Below are 19,515 nucleotides of genomic sequence, written 5' to 3' on the forward strand. Positions count from 1 at the left end.
GCACACCATCAGTAACTTATAAAGCCTTCTGTATCATATTTAATAACTTTTATAAGGCATCTAAATGATCAAGAAAACCTGTTGTACACAATCTATTAAATGTTTATTGTCCTCTAATTGATAGTTTATACTTTTTTAGATGGCCATTTAATATAGAATTCTAAAAACGTGTCTTTTTGCTGTAAAATCTTTAATAATGTTTTCAAAGTAAACATAAGATATACTATACAAGTCATAAAAGCCTTATATATCAACAAGCTCAACATACAAGCTCATAGTGGATTTACATATTTTACAAAACAATGCACAATTTACAACAATGCACATGAAATGCAATAATACATAATATTTAATATTTACATTATTTCATCATACACAATTTCATCATATTTAATGATAAAATTAATATTTAATATCCAATGAGTTAATAAGTCTACATCACACACACACACACACACACACACACACACACACACACAGACACACACACACACACACATATATACACATACACATATATACATATATACATATATATATATATATATATATATATATATGTATATATATGTATATATATATATATATATATATATATACATATATACATATATACATATATATATATACACATATATATACATATATATATATATATATATATATATATATATATATATATATATATATATATACATAAATATATACATATATATATAAAAAATATATATATATACATATATATATATATACACACACATATACATATATATACATATACAAATATATACATATATAAATATATACATACATAAATATATACATAAATATATACAAAAAAAAAATATATATATATATATACACATATACATATATATACATATACAAATATATACATATATATATACATATATATATATATATATATATATATATATATATATATATATATATATATATATATACATATATTATATATATATATATATAATATAAATACACTTTCCAAAAATACAGTCAAACCAAAAATTATTCTGAAGTTTTTTTTTTTTGTTTTTTTTTTTTACATTTTTTACTACTGTGTGTAAAACTGGTAAAACTGATAAAAATTTGGAACACTTTGACCTGACCATGTTTTGCTTAAGTGTTTTCTGACATAATTAAGATTTTTTCTTTTCTGACACAGTTTAACTCTGAGATCTTGTCATATTTAATTACCTTTTTTTTTTTTTTTTAACTATAGTGAATAAACCGAATTAATAAATGAAATGTTCAAGGTGTCTGAATACATTTTGGTTTTACTGTATTTATATATAATATACAGTGGGGTCAAAATGTCTGAGACCACATTTAAGATTCAACATTTTGTCACTGACCATGTGAACTTCTTGTACAAAAGTTCAGATTTTTGGGGTATTTATTTAATTATCTATCAATTTTAAGCACAAGATGCTCTTTGGATCATTATCAATAATATTGAAGAACAAATCATTATGTAATTTATAATGAAAATGCATTTTCTAGTGGTCTCAGACTGCTGGACCCACTGCATGATAATTAAGTTAAAACTAATGTATTCATCTGGAAATGTGAAGCGTGTTGCACAACATGTAACGTTTGTTGTGTTTGTACAGCCTTCTAGAGGCAGTGCTTCCCCAGAGAGACTTTCAGATCCTGTTAACTAATTATTCTGATCTTCTCAGGACCTGAGGTGAGCAACTGCTTTTCACTGGAACCCAAATGTAATAGCTGAACCAGTGACATGCACAAGGGGGTGGGTGTCTTGAACGGGGCCCGTGCGTTTCCATTTCCCCCTTTCCCGGTACACGATTTCTACCGCAGGAGAACAAACACCAGTCAAAGGACATGAACAGCTCCGAATATAACGTCACGTGTTGTCATCTCAAGTGTCCGGTAAATACGAGGTGATGAGAACGCAGCATAAATGAAGGAAACAAAACCAAAACTAGACGTGACAGAAGGTGGTGGAGCGGAGGCAGTCTTGGGGGAGGTTCCAGGCCCATGCAGGGGAACAGAACATGGACCAGGGCATGGCAGAGGCGGGCCTGGGTCATAGGGCATGGGCCGTGGTCCAATTCTGATGCTCACGTGTCCACTGTTGGTCAGCATAGGTCTGCACTGTGTATTCTGACACCTTTCTATCAGAACCAGCATTGACTTCTTGAGCAATTTGAGCTACAGTAGCTCGATCGGACCTCACGGTCCAGCCTTCGCTCCCCACGTGCATTAATGACTCTTGGCTGCCCATGATTCTGTCACCGGTTCAACACTGTTCCTTCCTTGGACCACTTTTGATAGATACTGACCACTGCAGACCAGGAACACCCCACAAGAGCTGCAGTTTTGGAGATGCTCTGACCCATACGTCCAGCCATCACAATTTGGCCCTTGTCAAACTCACTCAAATCCTGACTCTTGACCATTTTTCCTGCTTCTAACACATCAACTTTGAGGGCAAACTGTTCACTTGCTGTCTAATATATCGTGTCCACTAACAGGTGCCGTGATGAAGAGATAATCAGTGTTATTCACTTCCCCTGTCAGTGCTCATAATGTTATCAGTTAGGGTTAGAAACAAAATCTCAATTTCAAAGGTCCAAACCTGCACACAAGTTTTTGACTATATGTTTTATAATTAAATATTCTATAATTAAATAATGTGCCAGTGTAATTTCAGAATCATCATATTTGTTTGAATTACAGTTTTATTCAATTTCATCTTTTTTTTTTTTTTTTTTTTTTATAAATTTGTCTGTTTTATACAATAAAATTACTTAGTTTTTGGTAATTTTAGCACTTTAAATTAAACCAAGCAAAAATGTGAAATGTTGCCTTGACAGCTGGCTGAAATAATAATTTTTTTTTTTTTTTGTATTTTATTTCAGTTCAAGTTTATTTTGTTTTAAGTAATAAAATGTTTGTGCTTACATTTGTACTTAAAGCTCTACAATCATCCTTCATTTATCAACTGTAGAGCATTTCCAGACCTTGGAAAACGATACTATGATGTTTCTAATTGCACTTAAATAGTTTTTTTTTTCTTTCTTTCTTAGAATTACTTCTTCTCTTTCAGTGAATTAGTGTGAGCATGTGAGAGTGAAAAGAGAGTAATTGATTTATCATGTGTTACCATGACAACACAACATTACCTTTCCTCCAATAGTAATTACATTTGCTGCTGATGAACCTTGGGGCATAAATAGGCTTGATTAAGAAAAGAAACAACAAAGAGATGAGAAATTAAGTTAGAATAATTGTTCAGCTTATATAATGCATCTGGTCAGTCTGATCGATCTGCACACTGCTTAAATGCTGTTCCGTATGACAAGGAATCTTTGATGTGAAATGACGTCAATTCACCTCAATTTCCTGTCCAATCTGAGAGGTTTTTTTTACTAAAACAGCATCCCATTAGTTTCCAGGTGTCTCAAATGGCACAAAAACTCAGAACTGCAGCATCCGATCCATAAAACACCTGCCACATCCTGTGGATGTTCTAATGTTTCAAAAACCGAGAGGTATGAAGATGAATGAAAAGTTAGAAAGGTTTGTTTTTTATTAGTAATTTCCCCAGTGCATCCACCCCCTCACTCACCTCAGCAGAGACCCACCTGATCATCTTCCAGCCTTGAGGGGTTGCCATGCACCTCTGAGTATATAAGAGACCAGAGCTCATTCAGAAAGTAAGAGAGAACAAGAGAGAGAGAGAGAGATCCATTCACAGACGCCAGGAAAAAAAGTGATAACCGAGAGCAGTGGAGGTGAGCTCGATACAGGCTGGAGACCCAAAGAAGAGAAGATCCAGAACTTCAACTCATCTACAAATTAAGAAAGGTAAGAAGAATATGGACAATGAAATCACTGCTTAATATTGCATCTGTCTATAAGGCTTCTATAATTTTTGAACAGTGTCACAGAAAATGTGTCATTTGTCTTTTTAAATAACATAATCCAAACTTTACAATTAAAAAACAATCTGATTTTAGAGGTATGACTGAAACATGCATGACTGGGAATTCAAATTAAAGACAAAAACTGCTGAATATTTGATGATCTTGAGAATGAATAAGTTTATTTAAATAACTTTATTGTTGTTATTATTATGTATTAAGACTATTATTATGCATTATGACTATTATTACATATTATGATGTATTTTATGTGAAGTAAACCTATAGCTCTTCAAAATTTCTCAATAGAATTTTATTTACAAAAAATGTTTCAAGAAAAAAAATATCTCTAAAACAATAATAGATTTTAAATGATTATTACTACTTTATTAAATTAAAGAACTGCTTTTTTTACACACACACACACATATAAATATATAGATGTATCATTATATATATATTATATATTATATTAATATATATATATATATATATATATATATATATATATATATATATATATATATATATATATATTAAATTTAATAATTCTATTTATAATGATACATCTATTAACCATGAACACACACATACACATTATTTATATTATATATATATGTATGTGTGTGTGTGTGCGCGTGCATGTGTTTTTGTGATTTATGAGGACAGAGATTTTAAAAATGATATGGGTATTACACTGGTATTATGAGATAAACATGAAATATGAAGACATTTCATGAGTCCTCATATTCAAAATAGCTTTAAAAACATACTAAACAATGTTTTATTAAAAGTGTAAAAATGCAAGATGTTTTCTGTGATGGTTAGGTTTAGGTGTAGAGGGATAGATGTACAGTATAAAAACTATTACGCCTATGGAATGTCCTCACTAAGATAGCAAAACAAACCTGTGTGTGTGTGTGTGTGTGTGTGTGTGTGTGTGTGTGTGTGGATGACCAGGGTGAATCATCAAGCAATAATGTAAGGAAGAAAAAAATTTAATTCAATAACTTGATCCACTTTTCTGGTTTTTAGAGAGTATTCTTAGACCTTTTTTCTTTCCCTGTGAAATGGTGTAATATAAAACAGGATCATAAGAGGCTTTTGAACTATGATTCTGGAGTGTTTTCAGACAAGAACTGAGTCATCATCCTTTCCAAAAAACAATTTTGGTGAACTTTCATGGACAGTCTAATGAGTCTCAAACCGCAAGACTAGAGAGTCTGCAAACTGAAGCAGATTCATTTCAGTGCTGTCTTTTCATCCCTGACACAACACTGCTGTTGACGTCGTGGTGTGATATTAATGGACCACTTCCTCTCAGATCTGTGTGTGTGTCATGACGTCATTATAGGTTAGCCATAAAAGACCAGGTACAAATGAATGAACAGAGTAGATAAAAGTCTTTAAGTTCACTTCTCTTCTTTCTATTAAGCACCCTGAACAGTCAAATGTCACCAATCACAGAACATTTTGGTTATATATGAAAAAGACTGAAAGCTCTTAACCGCTTCTCATAACCATATGCGACCTGCCCACACGCCATCATTGTGATTCAGTGACTCCTCAGTGCACAGATGATGGGGAGGCCATGTGATCCATTCAGCGCAATCAAATCAAAGGCGATTCAAGTAAAATACCTGAGCAATGAAACTCGTCCTTGACTTTATATATATCGCAGGCATTTTCTTTGCAGCTTTCCATTCTGAGTCATGCGAATGATACTTGAGGAATGGAAGAACTGATGAGATCTTTGTCTTGTTGCTTGTTTTCAGATGCTCTGTCCTTCCTGGGTTTTGGCTGCAGCAGTCTTGTGTTTCCACAGCCCATATGTAGACGGCCGCTGCTTGGATTTGATAGACTGCATGGGCCTTAAATCTAATGAGCAAAAATTGGTAAGATCGTTCAAAAGGCATTAATAACATGACTTTAAAGATATACGCTATTTTTGGATTTTTTTATTGTTTTTGAAAGAAGTCTCAACAAGGCTGCTTCAATTAAAAAAAAATAAAAAATTTATATATATATATATATATATATATATATATATATATATATATATATATATAATATTGTGAAATAACCGTTTTCTGTTTTAATATATATTAAGATGTAATTTATTCCTGTGATCAAAGCTGAATTTTCAGCATCATTACTCCAGTCTTCAGTGTCACATGATCCTTCAGAAATCATTCTAATATCCTGATTTGCTGCTCAAGAAATATTTATTTTAAAAAGTAAATTTTTTAAGGATTCTTTGATGAATAGAAAGATTTTAAAATATTTTTTATTCAGCCAGGATGCATTAAATTGATCACAGTGACAGTGAAGACATTTCTAATTTTATAAGAAAAGAATAAAACACACAGTATATTTTTTTTGTATTTGTCTTTTCAGTCATATAGACATATTTATATAATGAATTATATAATCAAAGAGACCAATCATTAAGTAACTGAGTAAATCTCACGAAAAAAGGATAACAATCTGAAAGAAAAAAGAAATTATATGCATATTTGTATGAAGAAAATTAAGAAAAAATATTTTTAGGATTTTTAACCTTTAAAAATTTTTCAAGACATTATATAATATATATATATATATATATATATATATATATATATATATATATATATATATATATATATATATATATATATATATATATATATATATATATTACAGTGCCTTCCACAATTATTGGCACCCTTAGCAAATATAAGCAAAGGCGGCTGTGATAATAAATCTGCATTGTTTATCCTTTTGATCTTTCATTCAAAAAATGTTTACAAAATTCTAACCTTTCATTGAAGAAAAACAGTTGTAAGTGGGGGGAAACTCACATTATGAAATAAATGTTTTTCTCCAATACAAGTTGGCCACACACAAATCCATGACTTCCTGTTCCACAGGAGAATAAACATGAGGAAACACAAAGGCCAAATTCCCGTAATCATTCATAACAATGAGAAAAACCAAAGAATATAGTTCTGATGTGCAGCAAAAGATTGTTGAGCTTCACAAAATAGAAAATGGCTATAAGAAAAGAGCTAAAGCATTGAAAATCCCCATTTCCACAATCAGGGCAATAATTAAGAAGTTTCAATCAACTAAAGATGTTACAAATCTCCCTGGAAGAGGACGTGTGTCTAAATCGTCCTAATATGTGGTGAGGAGGAGAGTTTGAGTGGACAAAGACTCTTCAAGGATCACAGCTGGAGAATTGCAGAAATTAGTTGAGTCTTGAGTCTCAGAAAGCCTAAAAAAATGATCAAACAGCACCTACATCACCAAAAGTTGTTCAGGAGGGTTTCAAGAAAAATCCTCTGCTCTCATCGAGAAACAAACTCCAGCATATTCAGTTGTCAGACAAGACTGGAACTTCAAACTGGACCAGCTTCTATGGTCAGATGAAACTAAAAAAAGAGCTTTTTGGCAGCAAACCCACCAGATGGGTTTGGTGCACATATGGATAAAAAGTACCCCATGCCCGCGGTTAAATATACTGCTGGATCTTTAATGATGTGGGCCTATTTTTCTGCATCTTGTTCAGATACATGGCATCATGGATTCTATCAAATACTAAAAGATAAAAAAAAAAATCAAAACCTGACCACCTCTGCTAGAAATCCAATAATGGGCCATGGTTGGACAATGATCCAAAACAAACATAAAAACCAACACAAAAATGTATCACTGATCACAAAATGAAGCTTCTGCCCTGGCCGTCCCAGTCCCCTGACCTGAACCCTAAAGAAAATGAGTGGAGTGAACTGAAGAGAAGAAGCACCAACATGGAGCTGGAATCTGAAGGATCTGGAGAGATTCTGCATGGAGGAATGGCCTCTGATCAGGTGCTTATCTTGTCAGGTGTTCTCCATACTCATCAGGCATTATAGAAGAAGACTCAGAGCTGTTTTCTTAGGAAAAAGGAGGTTGCAAAAAGTTTTGAAGGGTGCCAATAATTGTGGCCAATGTGTTTTGTAGAAAAACATTAATTTCATAATGTGATTTCCCCCCCACTTTCAATTCTTTTCTTTCAAGGAAAGGTTTGATTTTTGCAAATTTTAAGAATTAAAAAGGATCAAAAAGGATGAACAATGCAGATTTATTTCTACAGTCATCTTTGATTATATTTACTAAGGGTGCCTATATATAGTGCCTATATACAGTGCCTATATATATATATATATATATATATATATATATATATATATATATATATATATATATATATATATATATATATATATATATATATATATATATATATATATATATATATATATATAAAATGAGGTTTGCTTATATATATGCTTATATTTTAATATATTCAATATATTCTTAAGTTCCATGAGATTCACCCAATTATGGTATGAGTACATATGAAAAGATTAAAAATACAACAATTTGAGTGCACAAAAACTAATAATCTGTTAAGCTTTGTAAAATGTAAAAAATGTTTGTTAACAAAAGCCGCATCCATGGTTAACGTATCTATGTCCTCTTGTACTCGGTCCTGACTGCAGCTGTGTATCAGGCAGTGCAGATCTGCACAAGAATCCTCCAATTACAGAAGAGTGTCTTCATCTGAACAACTGAACAGTGAAGAAGAGGTTGAGGAAGAGAGTCTCAGTTTGGCCCTACTCTTATCAGCTCTGTCTCCCGACTTGATCGAGCTTCAAGACTCCACTGGAGAAACCCCTCACAATGATGAGAGGAGGTCTTACTCAATGGAGCACTTCCGCTGGGGCAAACCCATGGGCCGTAAGCGTCGACCCGTCAAAGTCTTCACTGATGGCGCTCTGGAGGAGGAGCCGGTGGAACCAGAGGAGCCGGTGGAACCAGAGGAATTGGTGGAAAGCATCCGGGTGGAGCGAGGGCAGGGAGACAAGCTCAATATTCAAAACCGGAACAATGTCAAGAACAACGGGAAGTATCGCATGACACATTTCCGCTGGAACACACCACCTGACAAACGCTACGGAGGTTTCATGAGGCCCTTTTCAGATCAATCTAACAAGCCACTGCTTACATTCATACGAAACGTCATTGTTAAAGATGGACAGGCGTTCAAAGATTAAGAGTGGAGGGAACGGACGGAATATTTGGTGTCAAAACATTTAAATGTGTCCTTAATATCGGTTACCTTAATTAAAAAAAAAAGAAAAAAAAAAAAAGCTTCCTCTGAACCAAAAGTACAGGGCATGAAATGTTAGTGTCCTGTGAAAAAAAAAAAGAAGAAAACTCATTACTTGATATTCACAGTTCATTTAGACACACGGCACTGTAATGATCATCTCTGGGATTAAAAAAAAAAAAAAAAAAAAGGATATTCAGAAATGCTGGTTATCTGAGTTAGTTTTACTGTAATATACTGTACAGTACTACATTAAACTGAATTTGCAATGTTGCCAGCTGTGAATTTCTGTGTTTCTATGGTTAATATATATCCTGGAGTGGCCAATTTGTCAATTGCTCTGAATTGATCAATATGGGAAACAGGAAATATAAGGGATTTTTTCGGTTTCCACAGTAAACTGGACTCTTTATGCCAGGTTACAAAAGAGTTAAACAGTTATCTGTCTTTTTTAACTGTATATCATAATGTTTGCTCTAATCTGGAGGTAAAAGGAAAAAGCAGAACCACATATTTATAGATTTATAATAACTTTAAAGATTCATAATATGGGCCATAATTTAAAATAATTATTGACTTTATCATCTGTGCATTTATACCAAATAAAGGCACCCACACACTACAAAATAGTCAGGCCGATTTTCGGACCAATTCTCCCGTTCCAACAATCCTAAATCACGATTATCTTGATTTTCCTGTGGTATAAGGTGTGTTAAGAGCATAGTCTAAAAAAAGATGGAGAGCATTCACTATAGAAAATTGAAGCCAATATATCCCAGTAATGTCATTGCCAATTACATCGTTTGGAGCCCAAGTCTGCACAGTTGTGGAGCCACAGTATCAAGGTCCCACCCATACTACCACAGACTGAATCGCAAGCACAGCTGTCAAACATGACGTTACACCCCGTTTTTATAGCATCAAATAACTAAATCCAAACTTATTGGAAAAATGAATACTTGAACATACGTCTGCGTGATAAGAACTAGCTAAAATGACAGACACAATCTTTGGAAAAAAATTATTTGAAGTGTAATTGGATTTTTTAGTTCATCTCACATCCCATAACATGGAGATCAACATTTGATCTACACTGCAGCCAGCCACTAGGGGCCGATCGAAATGCTTTATCTTCACTTTTCAGGACTTGTGCGGTACACTTGGGTTAAGAGTGATTCAATATGGTCGGAAGAACGTCGGGGCCAACATGTTGAATATTTACAATCAGAAATCCTGTTGTGTGGGGGGAACCGCAATGACAAACGCGAAATCAAACAATACCCAATCAGAAAGCAAGCTGATGGAAAACGGAGGCATAACACAACTTCATCCAAACCCTTTTCTTTTTTTCCCTGCAGTTTTTTGTAAAAAGAAGTCCAAACACTATCATCACCATTTTTTCTTGCCCGTCATCCACCATGTTTGTTTACTCTAAAGTCACGTTTGACCACAAGAATAGAGACTAGAATCTGTTCATGTGTGTTGTGCCATCTTGGTCACATTGCAGCATTAAACTGTTAAATCTATGATTTTTTTATTTATTTATTTATTTATTTTTATCATCATGTTTGTGGTCTCCCACATTTAGAAAATAATTTAGTGTGGGCCAGCCTTAAAATTGTTTGTGCATTTTAATTCTTTTTTTGAATTGTTACAATGTAGGTAGTGAAAATGAACAATGTTTACAATCTCCATGTTACCTGGACCAAGATTATATAGGCAGTTTTTCCCCTCCACATGACCTAAAATACTTTGTTCAAGGTCATCCCGTTTAAAATGTTGATTGCAAACATGGAGGTATTTCAGATTTTCCATTGCAGTGTTCTGATTTACAATTCTTTGCAGCTTTAACCACTGCCTACAACGCATTGGCTCCTTCACTGGAAACTGAAATAACTCACTTCGTTTACTCTTTTAATTATTGCCTCCGGGAACAATACAGTCGACACCCATTATGTCTAAAAGTTTGCTAAGAAGTATCTGCTACTAAAGCAAGGTGCTATTTGACTCTGGTAAGTGTATCCATAGCAGATTGGTGGGTGTGTCCTTCGATGACAACATGCCAGGTGCATTATGGGTGTTTAAGTTTTCCTTCCTAACTGGCAAAAGGGAAGACAATGGCCTTTTTTCTCTAGTCAGGTAGCACCAATAAAAAAATAAAAAAATAAATTAAATCACCTTTCTACAAACAGCCAAGTTTTATTCAAAGTGCATTTTGCCGGTGGTGAAGCACTCCTTTAAATAAGGACAGAGATTTCAATAAAATAGATCACAAATCACATCTCTTTATAAAAATCATATCTCGTTTCTCCTAGACAGCAAATAGAGACTTTTGCTTACAAAAAAAAAACATCCTGTAGTCTAAAAATAAGAGATCTCGATTTGAACTCAGACATTTTTTTTCAAACCCTTCCAAGATCAAATTATATGATTACGTTTGCTGAACAATGAAAGGAAAACCTTTGAGCAAAAAAAACAATAAAACAAGGTCACTGGCAAACTCCAAAGTTTCAGCACCCCTAACTTCAGGTGTTAAAAACAGTCTAAAATAACAGTTTGACGAAAATATGACAGTCTAAAAAAATATAACAATCAGTTTAAAATAACTCCCAGTTTAAAGCTTTTTGAGTTTCACGGCAAAACATTTCAAATGTGCGCACTGCATTATATAGAAAATGTTTTATTGTCTATTTGCAAACAAATCAGAGGGAAACCTTTAATTCATTAGAAAAAGAAACAGACATTGTGATTGATATTTCATCAGTGCTACACACAGCAGAAACAGAGCTCTCCAATTCAAGACTCCATTTACATCAGAAATGACACTTAAATTGCAAAGACATCATATTAAATGACTAACTTTGACACATCACAGCCCAGAAATTAACATTCTCACAGACTTTAAATCCATTACTGAAGAAATGTGAGATGTATTTACAGAACTACTGAGCGTTTACATTGATATAATCGGGGCAAGAGCTACACTTCAGATTCATTTTGAAGGGAATACTCATATAGCAAATGCATACTAATACTAAGGACAGCAGTGACAAATACTAGGGTAAAAACACTACAGACTACAGGAATCATAGCATTTACTTTTTAAGTATCATTAAAATATCTACTGCTCTGTCTGTGTAATATAAGTGAATAATGAATTCATGGCAAAAATGGTTTAATCTGTTTTTATACTTGGCCTCATGTTAGCTGCTATTAAAAACATGAACAGTAACACTTAAAACATATACTGTATGCAGTCACCAATTGATGACATAAATAACAGCATGCTGAGAGAATCCTCTAGAAAAAGCACAGCAGTTCAGTTAATGGCACTATAAAAATCCACAGCCATACAAAAAATAGTCCTTTCACATGATGGGACTAAAATATGCAGACAACACATAAATGTCTGCTAGCTAAACTTGAATAATTTGAAAGACGAGAGGAAAACGGAAGGTTCCACACCTACAGGTTTAAAGTTTTCCATCAAATGGTAAAAACAGAATTTATTATACAGCCTCTAAAATACTTGATTCTTATAAGCCAATAGGATAAATTTTGTATAATGTCCTCTAAACTGTGAATGTTTTTCGTATCACTCAACGCGCTTGCTTTTCAGACCAAAACAAGTTAGAATAGCTCAATGGCAACTCAAAACAGTTACTAACTTAATTTTACTGTGAAGAGAAAATCTTTGATTGGTGGCTAGAAGAAAGAAAGAAACAGCTTGGAAGAACAATGGTAAGAAACACAAAGAGCCAGATGAGAGAGAACTTAAAATACAGGAAGACTTGTTACATTGTCGATAAATATGTTAGCTAACTAGTCCATAAAAAACATAACTTCGATTGCAGATTAAAAGTAAAATATAAATTAATATCGTAATGTTGTTGTATTGCATGTTTTGTTGCTAGGCCGACTGTTTTCTACGTTATAATGGACTTTTTTCTTAGCACATCTACAAGTAAGCTAATCTAGAATTAAGATAATTAAATAATATCAACTCAGAATGAATATTTCATATCCATATATTTTTTTATTTTGTAATTAGCAGGATTTAATAAGCAGGATAATGTACAGTCAGATGGTAACAATAGCAAAATAAACACTGGCTGTATATTATCCCTAAACTATTATATGTAGAGACACAGATCAGCACTGAAATATCTCTCGGCATGATCCGGGATATTTGTCGAGATTTATGTAATTCAAATGACAAAACGTATAAAAAAAAAATATGTTTGACCAGGAGTGTGATGAATGGTGATGTTGCCTTTCCTAATAGACTGTTTTTTCTTCATTTGCCTCTGAACCCTGGAGCTAGCAGTCAATCACAAAAACAAACCTATGAATTTTGTAAACTCTATTAAAATGAAGGTGTCATATTGATTTGTTCTTTATGAAGAAATACACACTCTCATTCAGACAATGACCAAACAAGGACTAAACCAGAGCATTCTAAAACTAATAAACAGCTATTTACATATATTCATAGACCTTATACACAACTTTATATACACAGTAAAAATTATGCTTATGTTTACAAAATAAAAATATTTTTAAAAATTGTCTAATGCCACAACACTGTGCGGAAGCACTCAAAAATAAGCACAGCATAGCAGGTTACAGATGAATGCAAATGAGTATGGTTAGATAAATAAAAAAAGTGTTAATTAAATAGTTTATTGAGCACCAGAGCTCCTTAACACCACTTAACTGTTTAACACATAAGACAGTGATCTGAACTCCAGATATCTACACAGACTGAGAACACTTTGTGATAACAAGCTTCCAATGTTTAAAGAAAACAATAAAAAGTTAATTCAGTAAATGTTCAAACTACTAGGAACAAAAATTAGCACCAACAAGTAAAAATCATTCAAGAGACGTGTTAATAAATGTGTAATAAATGGGCTTCATTGATACAAATAGGATTTAAACTCTTGGTAGTAAGCTTGATTTGTCACAATTTATCGTGAGATGACAGAGGGAGAAGTTTCATCTTTTTCTCACATAATTTATTGTACGATAAAAAAAAGTGCATCTGTGTGTGTACATATACATATATATACACATTATATATATATATATATATATATATATATATATATATATATATATATATATATATATATATATATATATATATGAGATCATAAAGAAAATGAAGCCTATTTTATGATCATTAAGATTATTTTGCATCATAACAATTTTTTATGACAATTAAATACTATTCACCTTCAAAATAATAACTACCGCCTTAAATACTAGTGATTTTACTATAGTTTATTACAATAAGGAATGACTGTAATGAAATGATTTGTAATTGAAATCAACACTGAAATATGCATAATTAAAGACAGTAGAAGAATTCCTACAATAAATATATAAACAATTTAAATATTTTCTTTAATATTACAATGAGAATTTGGGGGTAAATGTGCTTAATTGTCATGAAAACAATGTCACATTGCAAAAAAAAAAAAATAAAAAAAATCTTAAAGGTCCTAAAATAAGTTTTTTAATTTATTCATTCAAAATATAATTTATTATTTCTTTCTTCTGATTTTAGGGGTGAAATATAACCCAGACATGTTCTTAATAGGTTTTGTGCCCCCGCTGAGTTGGAATTTTGCTGCAATACTTGCCCAAATACATGTCTATGTGAGCTATGGAGGAGCAGAATAACCAAGAATGTGTGGGAAATATTTGTACATACAGAAAACTCAGCGTAACTGAACCCAAATGTTTGAAAATCTTCCAAAAGTTACTGTCTACAGTAACAGCATAGGTGGGGGGACGGGACAATACAGCAATGAGGCTTATAGGATAGAGGAGGGCTGACCTCTTAGTTTTCCTTCATTAAAAACATAAAAATATAATTTAATAGTTAAAACCCTCCAGCTCCCTGCACCTCTTACTGCTACTGAAGGTTCCTGAATCCTGAGTTGAGCTGCACTAGTAAACGCACAAGTCCGGGAACTTCATCTCATAAACGGGGACAGAGCGACTCTGGGTTTGGCCGTAACTTGATGTGATGGTTCCAGATGGACTGGGAGGAGGCCTGTAAGCAAAAAAGAGTGAAAAGATAAGAAGATTTATCATCGCAAACATCTTTACCAGAGACGGCTGATGTTCGAAATGAGCCGTGCTGCAACCCACCTGATCGTGATTTCAAAGATTTGATTAAGTTTACTCTGCAGCATTGAAGCCTGGGAGGAAACAGAAGAACAAATATTAGCCCTAAATTACAGTATTGAGCTGATCAGTGTGAGAGAAGACAACAGTGGCATAAATTTTCATGAAATAAAAGGAAAAACGCTATGAGGTTAACTTACTCTGGCACCACAGTGGGCAGCTATTTCCTCAAAGGGGGCCTTCTGGAACTTCTCAACCACCTGTCTCCTGCGTTCCTTCTCCTGTTCCTCTACGCCTACACTGTCCACTGGAGAATATGCACACACAAACACACTTTAGCACTGTTCAGCTAATAGAGGAGTTAACAAAGCAATATTGATACAAATGATTACATCATGCAGGTTCTGAAAATATCTGCAGAGACAGTGTAGAGAAAGTTCAATTCTCATTAAACCAACCCACCGATGGCGCTTTTTAGTGTTTCAAAAGTGATTTCTTCAGCTGGTGTTCTCTGTAGGAAAAGAAAACAAACATCAGAACAATTCGTCCCCACAAGTCAGCTATATCTGATAAAACTTTGTTATTTAATGGTAAATTTAACATACGTTTATATATTAGATATACACACACACACACACATATATTATATATATATATATATATATATATATATATATATATATATATATATATATATATATATATATATATATATATATATATATATATATATATATAAAAATTACATTTATATATTGCAACATAGTCATATACATTTTTATACTTAATATTTTTGTTTACTTTAGATATTTAAAAGTATTCAATTATTTATATTATATTTTCTATATATATATATATATATATATATATATATATATATATATATATATATATATATATATATATATATATATATATATATATATATATATATATATATATATATATATAAACAAATTCTATTATAATTCTGTGTCTTCTTAAATTTAAACAGGTAAATGTGTGTTTGTTTGATTTGCTATACCTGTGAATGCCAGAAAATGTCCTCACAATAAAAGTTTCATTAATGTGCCTGTAATGTCTTCGTTAAAATCTAAACAAGCCAAATTTGTCTGTAAGGGTTGTATGCTTTCATTTACCTCCTCTTTGTCGGGACTGTTTCTGGACTCTACCTCCACCTGGAGAGATATTGTTTCCCCAATACTCTTTCTCTTTGACAGCCGGTCCTCATCTAAGGGAAGAGGGTGGAATTAATCAACTGTTTACTCAATCAATATCTGTCAGTCAGCTAATAAGCAGAAACAACTTTAGACTAAAGCTAATCAGACTAAAACTAATCAGTTAATCTGCAATGCAAATGCCTTGATTGCATTGGCTCTGTGTAACTGTTTATCTACAATAAGAATTACATTGCGTGTATTCTACAACATGAACGGCACACGCAGTGCATTTAGAGTGTGCCATGTGACATTTCCAAGTGAAAAAGTGTATTCAGCGAGAGACAATGAAGAGAAGGTTATCCGTTAGTATTTGATTGGTGCACAATGATAATTTGTGCACAATAAGACATTTATAAAGAAACATTTATAGAAGAGATATCTATTAAAAATATAGTTATTTTTGATATTATGTGGCACAAAATGCTCCGTTATGCACCTGTAAACTGTGGGATGTAAGGTGTAGCTAGTCGTTCAGTATTGTAGCCACTTCCTCCAAGAACCTCAGTGATCTTGGCCTGTTGGAACAACACCTCTCCTTCCAGCTTCTCCAGTGTCTTAGGAATCCTGGGAAATCAACAGGACAGGCAAATCATTTATAAATACATAATAAATACATTTATTTGACCAAAATACAGTACAAACAATATTAAGCAATCAGTTTGTCTTACTTTGGGTTTTCAATGAAGACGTCCTCAGGTAACAGGTAAGAAAATTCTTTTTGCCTCATTTCAATCACCTGCAAAAAGGTAGATACATTTTATTCATCTTAAATTGTTATGCAATACAGCTGATAAAAACAAACATTTAGTGACTACAGAGCTGGTGGTTGTGTTCAGCGTCTATATGGCACTGACCTCATGAACGTGCTGGCAGAACGCAGGAACAGTGGTGAGCTGACTGATGAGATTGAGGTAAGCAGAGGACAGCGCGTGAACAGCACAGCGGTTATACACCGGTAACATCTCCTCAATGCTCAGAGCCAAGTCCTGGATGGAAAGCAACACAGGAAGAAGAGAAGAAACACTGAAACCAAAGTCTTTATGAATTCCTTGTTAAACCATGTAGGTCATGACGAAACAAAAAAATAAATTTTGAAAATTCAAAATTCACATTTTTTGAGTTGAAATTCTAATTTAAAAACTGTTTGAGTTTCAAATTAATGAAAAAATGACCTGGCCTCAATAAAAAAAGCCATAAAAGAGCTGAAAAAGATGAATAGTTTAGTTTTGTTTCTTGTGCTTTTATGTGTGGCTTGACGGACTCGCAAGTAAACTATAGAAGGGTAATGGAGACCATTACAAATATAGTTTTTCTGAGTTCCCATTTGTGCTATCAGCACAGGAAAAGAATAAATATTGAACTTCCATGAGGTGAAAATGAAAACTAGATGAAAAAAAAATAAAGAGAGATTAGAGCAGAAGAGAGAAATGACAAATTTACAAGGTAAAGCAAATTCACAGCTGTACAGTAGAGGGCACAACAGGAAAACACCTTACAGCTATATAAAAACTCATAGCGATTTCACCCTGAACTCTTCACATCATTTTCATATACAAGGAGTTCTACAATAGACACACATATTTAAGACTGAAGAGAGGTAACGGATTTCTGTAATCTCTAATGTCATATTTGGTGACCCTGCTGTATGTGTGCAGGACTAATATACTTTCTAAGATTTGAGACAGTAAATTTTGAATGCATACATCTTCTAAATGTGAATTTTGTCATTAGCTATTTTTGCATCCAAAGTTGTGAATTTAACCAAAATTGGAATATTGCATAAAATATTTGTGAATAAAGCATCACTTCCATCCAGTGAGTCGAAGACAACAAAATTGTCACTTCCCGAGATAAATATCACTAAGAAAAATGTAAGTTGATGCAGTAGGAGAAGCCATTGTATATAATAATTTTCATACATAATATACTTCTCCTCATAGCACGCAGGCAAAACACAATAAACATGGTAATGTTAACTTGCTTTTGGAGGTGGATGCCTGCTGTTTGGGAACGCATTCATTTAAGAGTTCTATGAGGTAATTATACTGAACCACCTTGATGACAGATTTTGTTCAGGAATTTCATAACAACCAAAACAGCATTTCAGATAATGTGCAACAAGATCCATCCACTGGTTGGTCCAGTTACGCTGTCCCATCACAAAGTCTTTTTTGATGTGCATTGACGAATTTATTCGGTAAGGTAATTGGGTTTCAATCATAGTTAATGTGCAGGTTTTCTTATCGGATAAAAAAATGTATCCAACTCAGATGACAAGTTTTTAATGCTCATTTTTAGAATTTATGCATATCTTGCTGTTTCCATTCAGCGTTTTTTAACGCAATATTCCAAAATGGACATAGAAATAGGTGGAATGAAATATAACTGTTGTTTAAAAGCTAATAACATATTCATGGTAAAATTTGATTTCATGGGGACTTTAGGAGTGTAAACACACCTGCAGAGCGAGCGCCACACGGATAAGGTCCACCACCACCTCTTCGTTGGCCAGCTCCATGCTGATGAGGGCCAGGAGTGAGTAGAGCTTCTCAAAGTGAGGCTGCACGCTGCTCTGTTCCTTACTGCACAGGTAGATGTGTCTGTACAGATGCTGCGCATGCTAAAAACAGAGATATCACAGTCAAAACACTTCAACACAACATCAGCCCTTCGGATACATGCAATCTCTACAGAAGCACTGACTTAAGATCAGAATGATAATGACAACAGGAAGGTGAGCGATGGACAGAGGGGTGCTGTACCTTCTTCATGAAGAGGTTGTCTTGACGTGAGCACTTGTCCACTTTGAGTTTAAGTACAGAGATATCAGAGATGATACTGCATGGGGACAAAGTGACACATGAAACCATAGAAAAACTAGTAAAACAGTAAAAAGTAAAATTTCAGATTCTGTTGTTTTTGAAAGTTTGTCAAATCATACAATGTATTGTTGGTTATTGCTACAGATATACCTGTACGACTTGTGACTGGTTTTGTGGTCCAGGGTCACATTTATTATGAAAGTAAATAGTGTCAATTTAGATGTAAGCTGACCACTCGAGTCCCCTGGTTTGTCAGCATATAGTACCATTCAAAAGATTGTGGT

General features: G+C 33.3%; 2 protein-coding genes across 2 annotated transcripts in view; one reads left to right on the plus strand and one right to left on the minus strand.

Annotated features, from left to right (window-relative positions):
• The first annotated feature begins 5,686 nt into the window (after nt 1-5,686).
• Nucleotides 5,687-8,995, plus strand: pomcb (proopiomelanocortin b). Its single transcript, XM_067383201.1, has 2 exons — nt 5,687-5,806; nt 8,441-8,995. The coding sequence occupies exons 1-2, from the start codon at nt 5,687-5,689 to the stop codon at nt 8,993-8,995; spliced, it is 675 nt and encodes a 224-aa protein (XP_067239302.1).
• A 5,207-nt stretch (nt 8,996-14,202) lies between these two features.
• The window catches only part of efr3bb (EFR3 homolog Bb (S. cerevisiae)), a 37,284-nt gene continuing 31,971 nt past the window's right edge, over nt 14,203-19,515 (minus strand). Inside the window, exons 15-24 of the mRNA XM_067384336.1 lie at nt 19,172-19,247; nt 18,868-19,029; nt 17,264-17,395; nt 17,078-17,145; nt 16,846-16,973; nt 16,329-16,420; nt 15,652-15,700; nt 15,390-15,496; nt 15,214-15,263; nt 14,203-15,115 (exon numbers count right to left, since the gene is read on the minus strand). Coding sequence (XP_067240437.1) covers nt 15,010-15,115; nt 15,214-15,263; nt 15,390-15,496; nt 15,652-15,700; nt 16,329-16,420; nt 16,846-16,973; nt 17,078-17,145; nt 17,264-17,395; nt 18,868-19,029; nt 19,172-19,247 — 970 coding nt within the window. The 3' untranslated portion in view covers nt 14,203-15,009. The remainder of the gene's footprint in view (nt 15,116-15,213; nt 15,264-15,389; nt 15,497-15,651; nt 15,701-16,328; nt 16,421-16,845; nt 16,974-17,077; nt 17,146-17,263; nt 17,396-18,867; nt 19,030-19,171; nt 19,248-19,515) is intronic.

Source organism: Chanodichthys erythropterus, chromosome 4, assembly GCF_024489055.1.
Source record: "Chanodichthys erythropterus isolate Z2021 chromosome 4, ASM2448905v1, whole genome shotgun sequence".
Taxonomy (NCBI): Eukaryota; Metazoa; Chordata; class Actinopteri; order Cypriniformes; family Xenocyprididae; genus Chanodichthys; species Chanodichthys erythropterus.

Coding starts and splice junctions, on each gene's coding strand:
- pomcb (XM_067383201.1), top strand. CDS start 5,687: ATGCTCTGTCCTTCCTGGGTTTTGGCTGCAGCAGTCTTGTGTTTCCAC. Junction 5,807..8,440: donor AATCTAATGAGCAAAAATTG/GTAAGATCGTTC, acceptor TCCTGACTGCAG/CTGTGTATCAGGCAGTGCAG.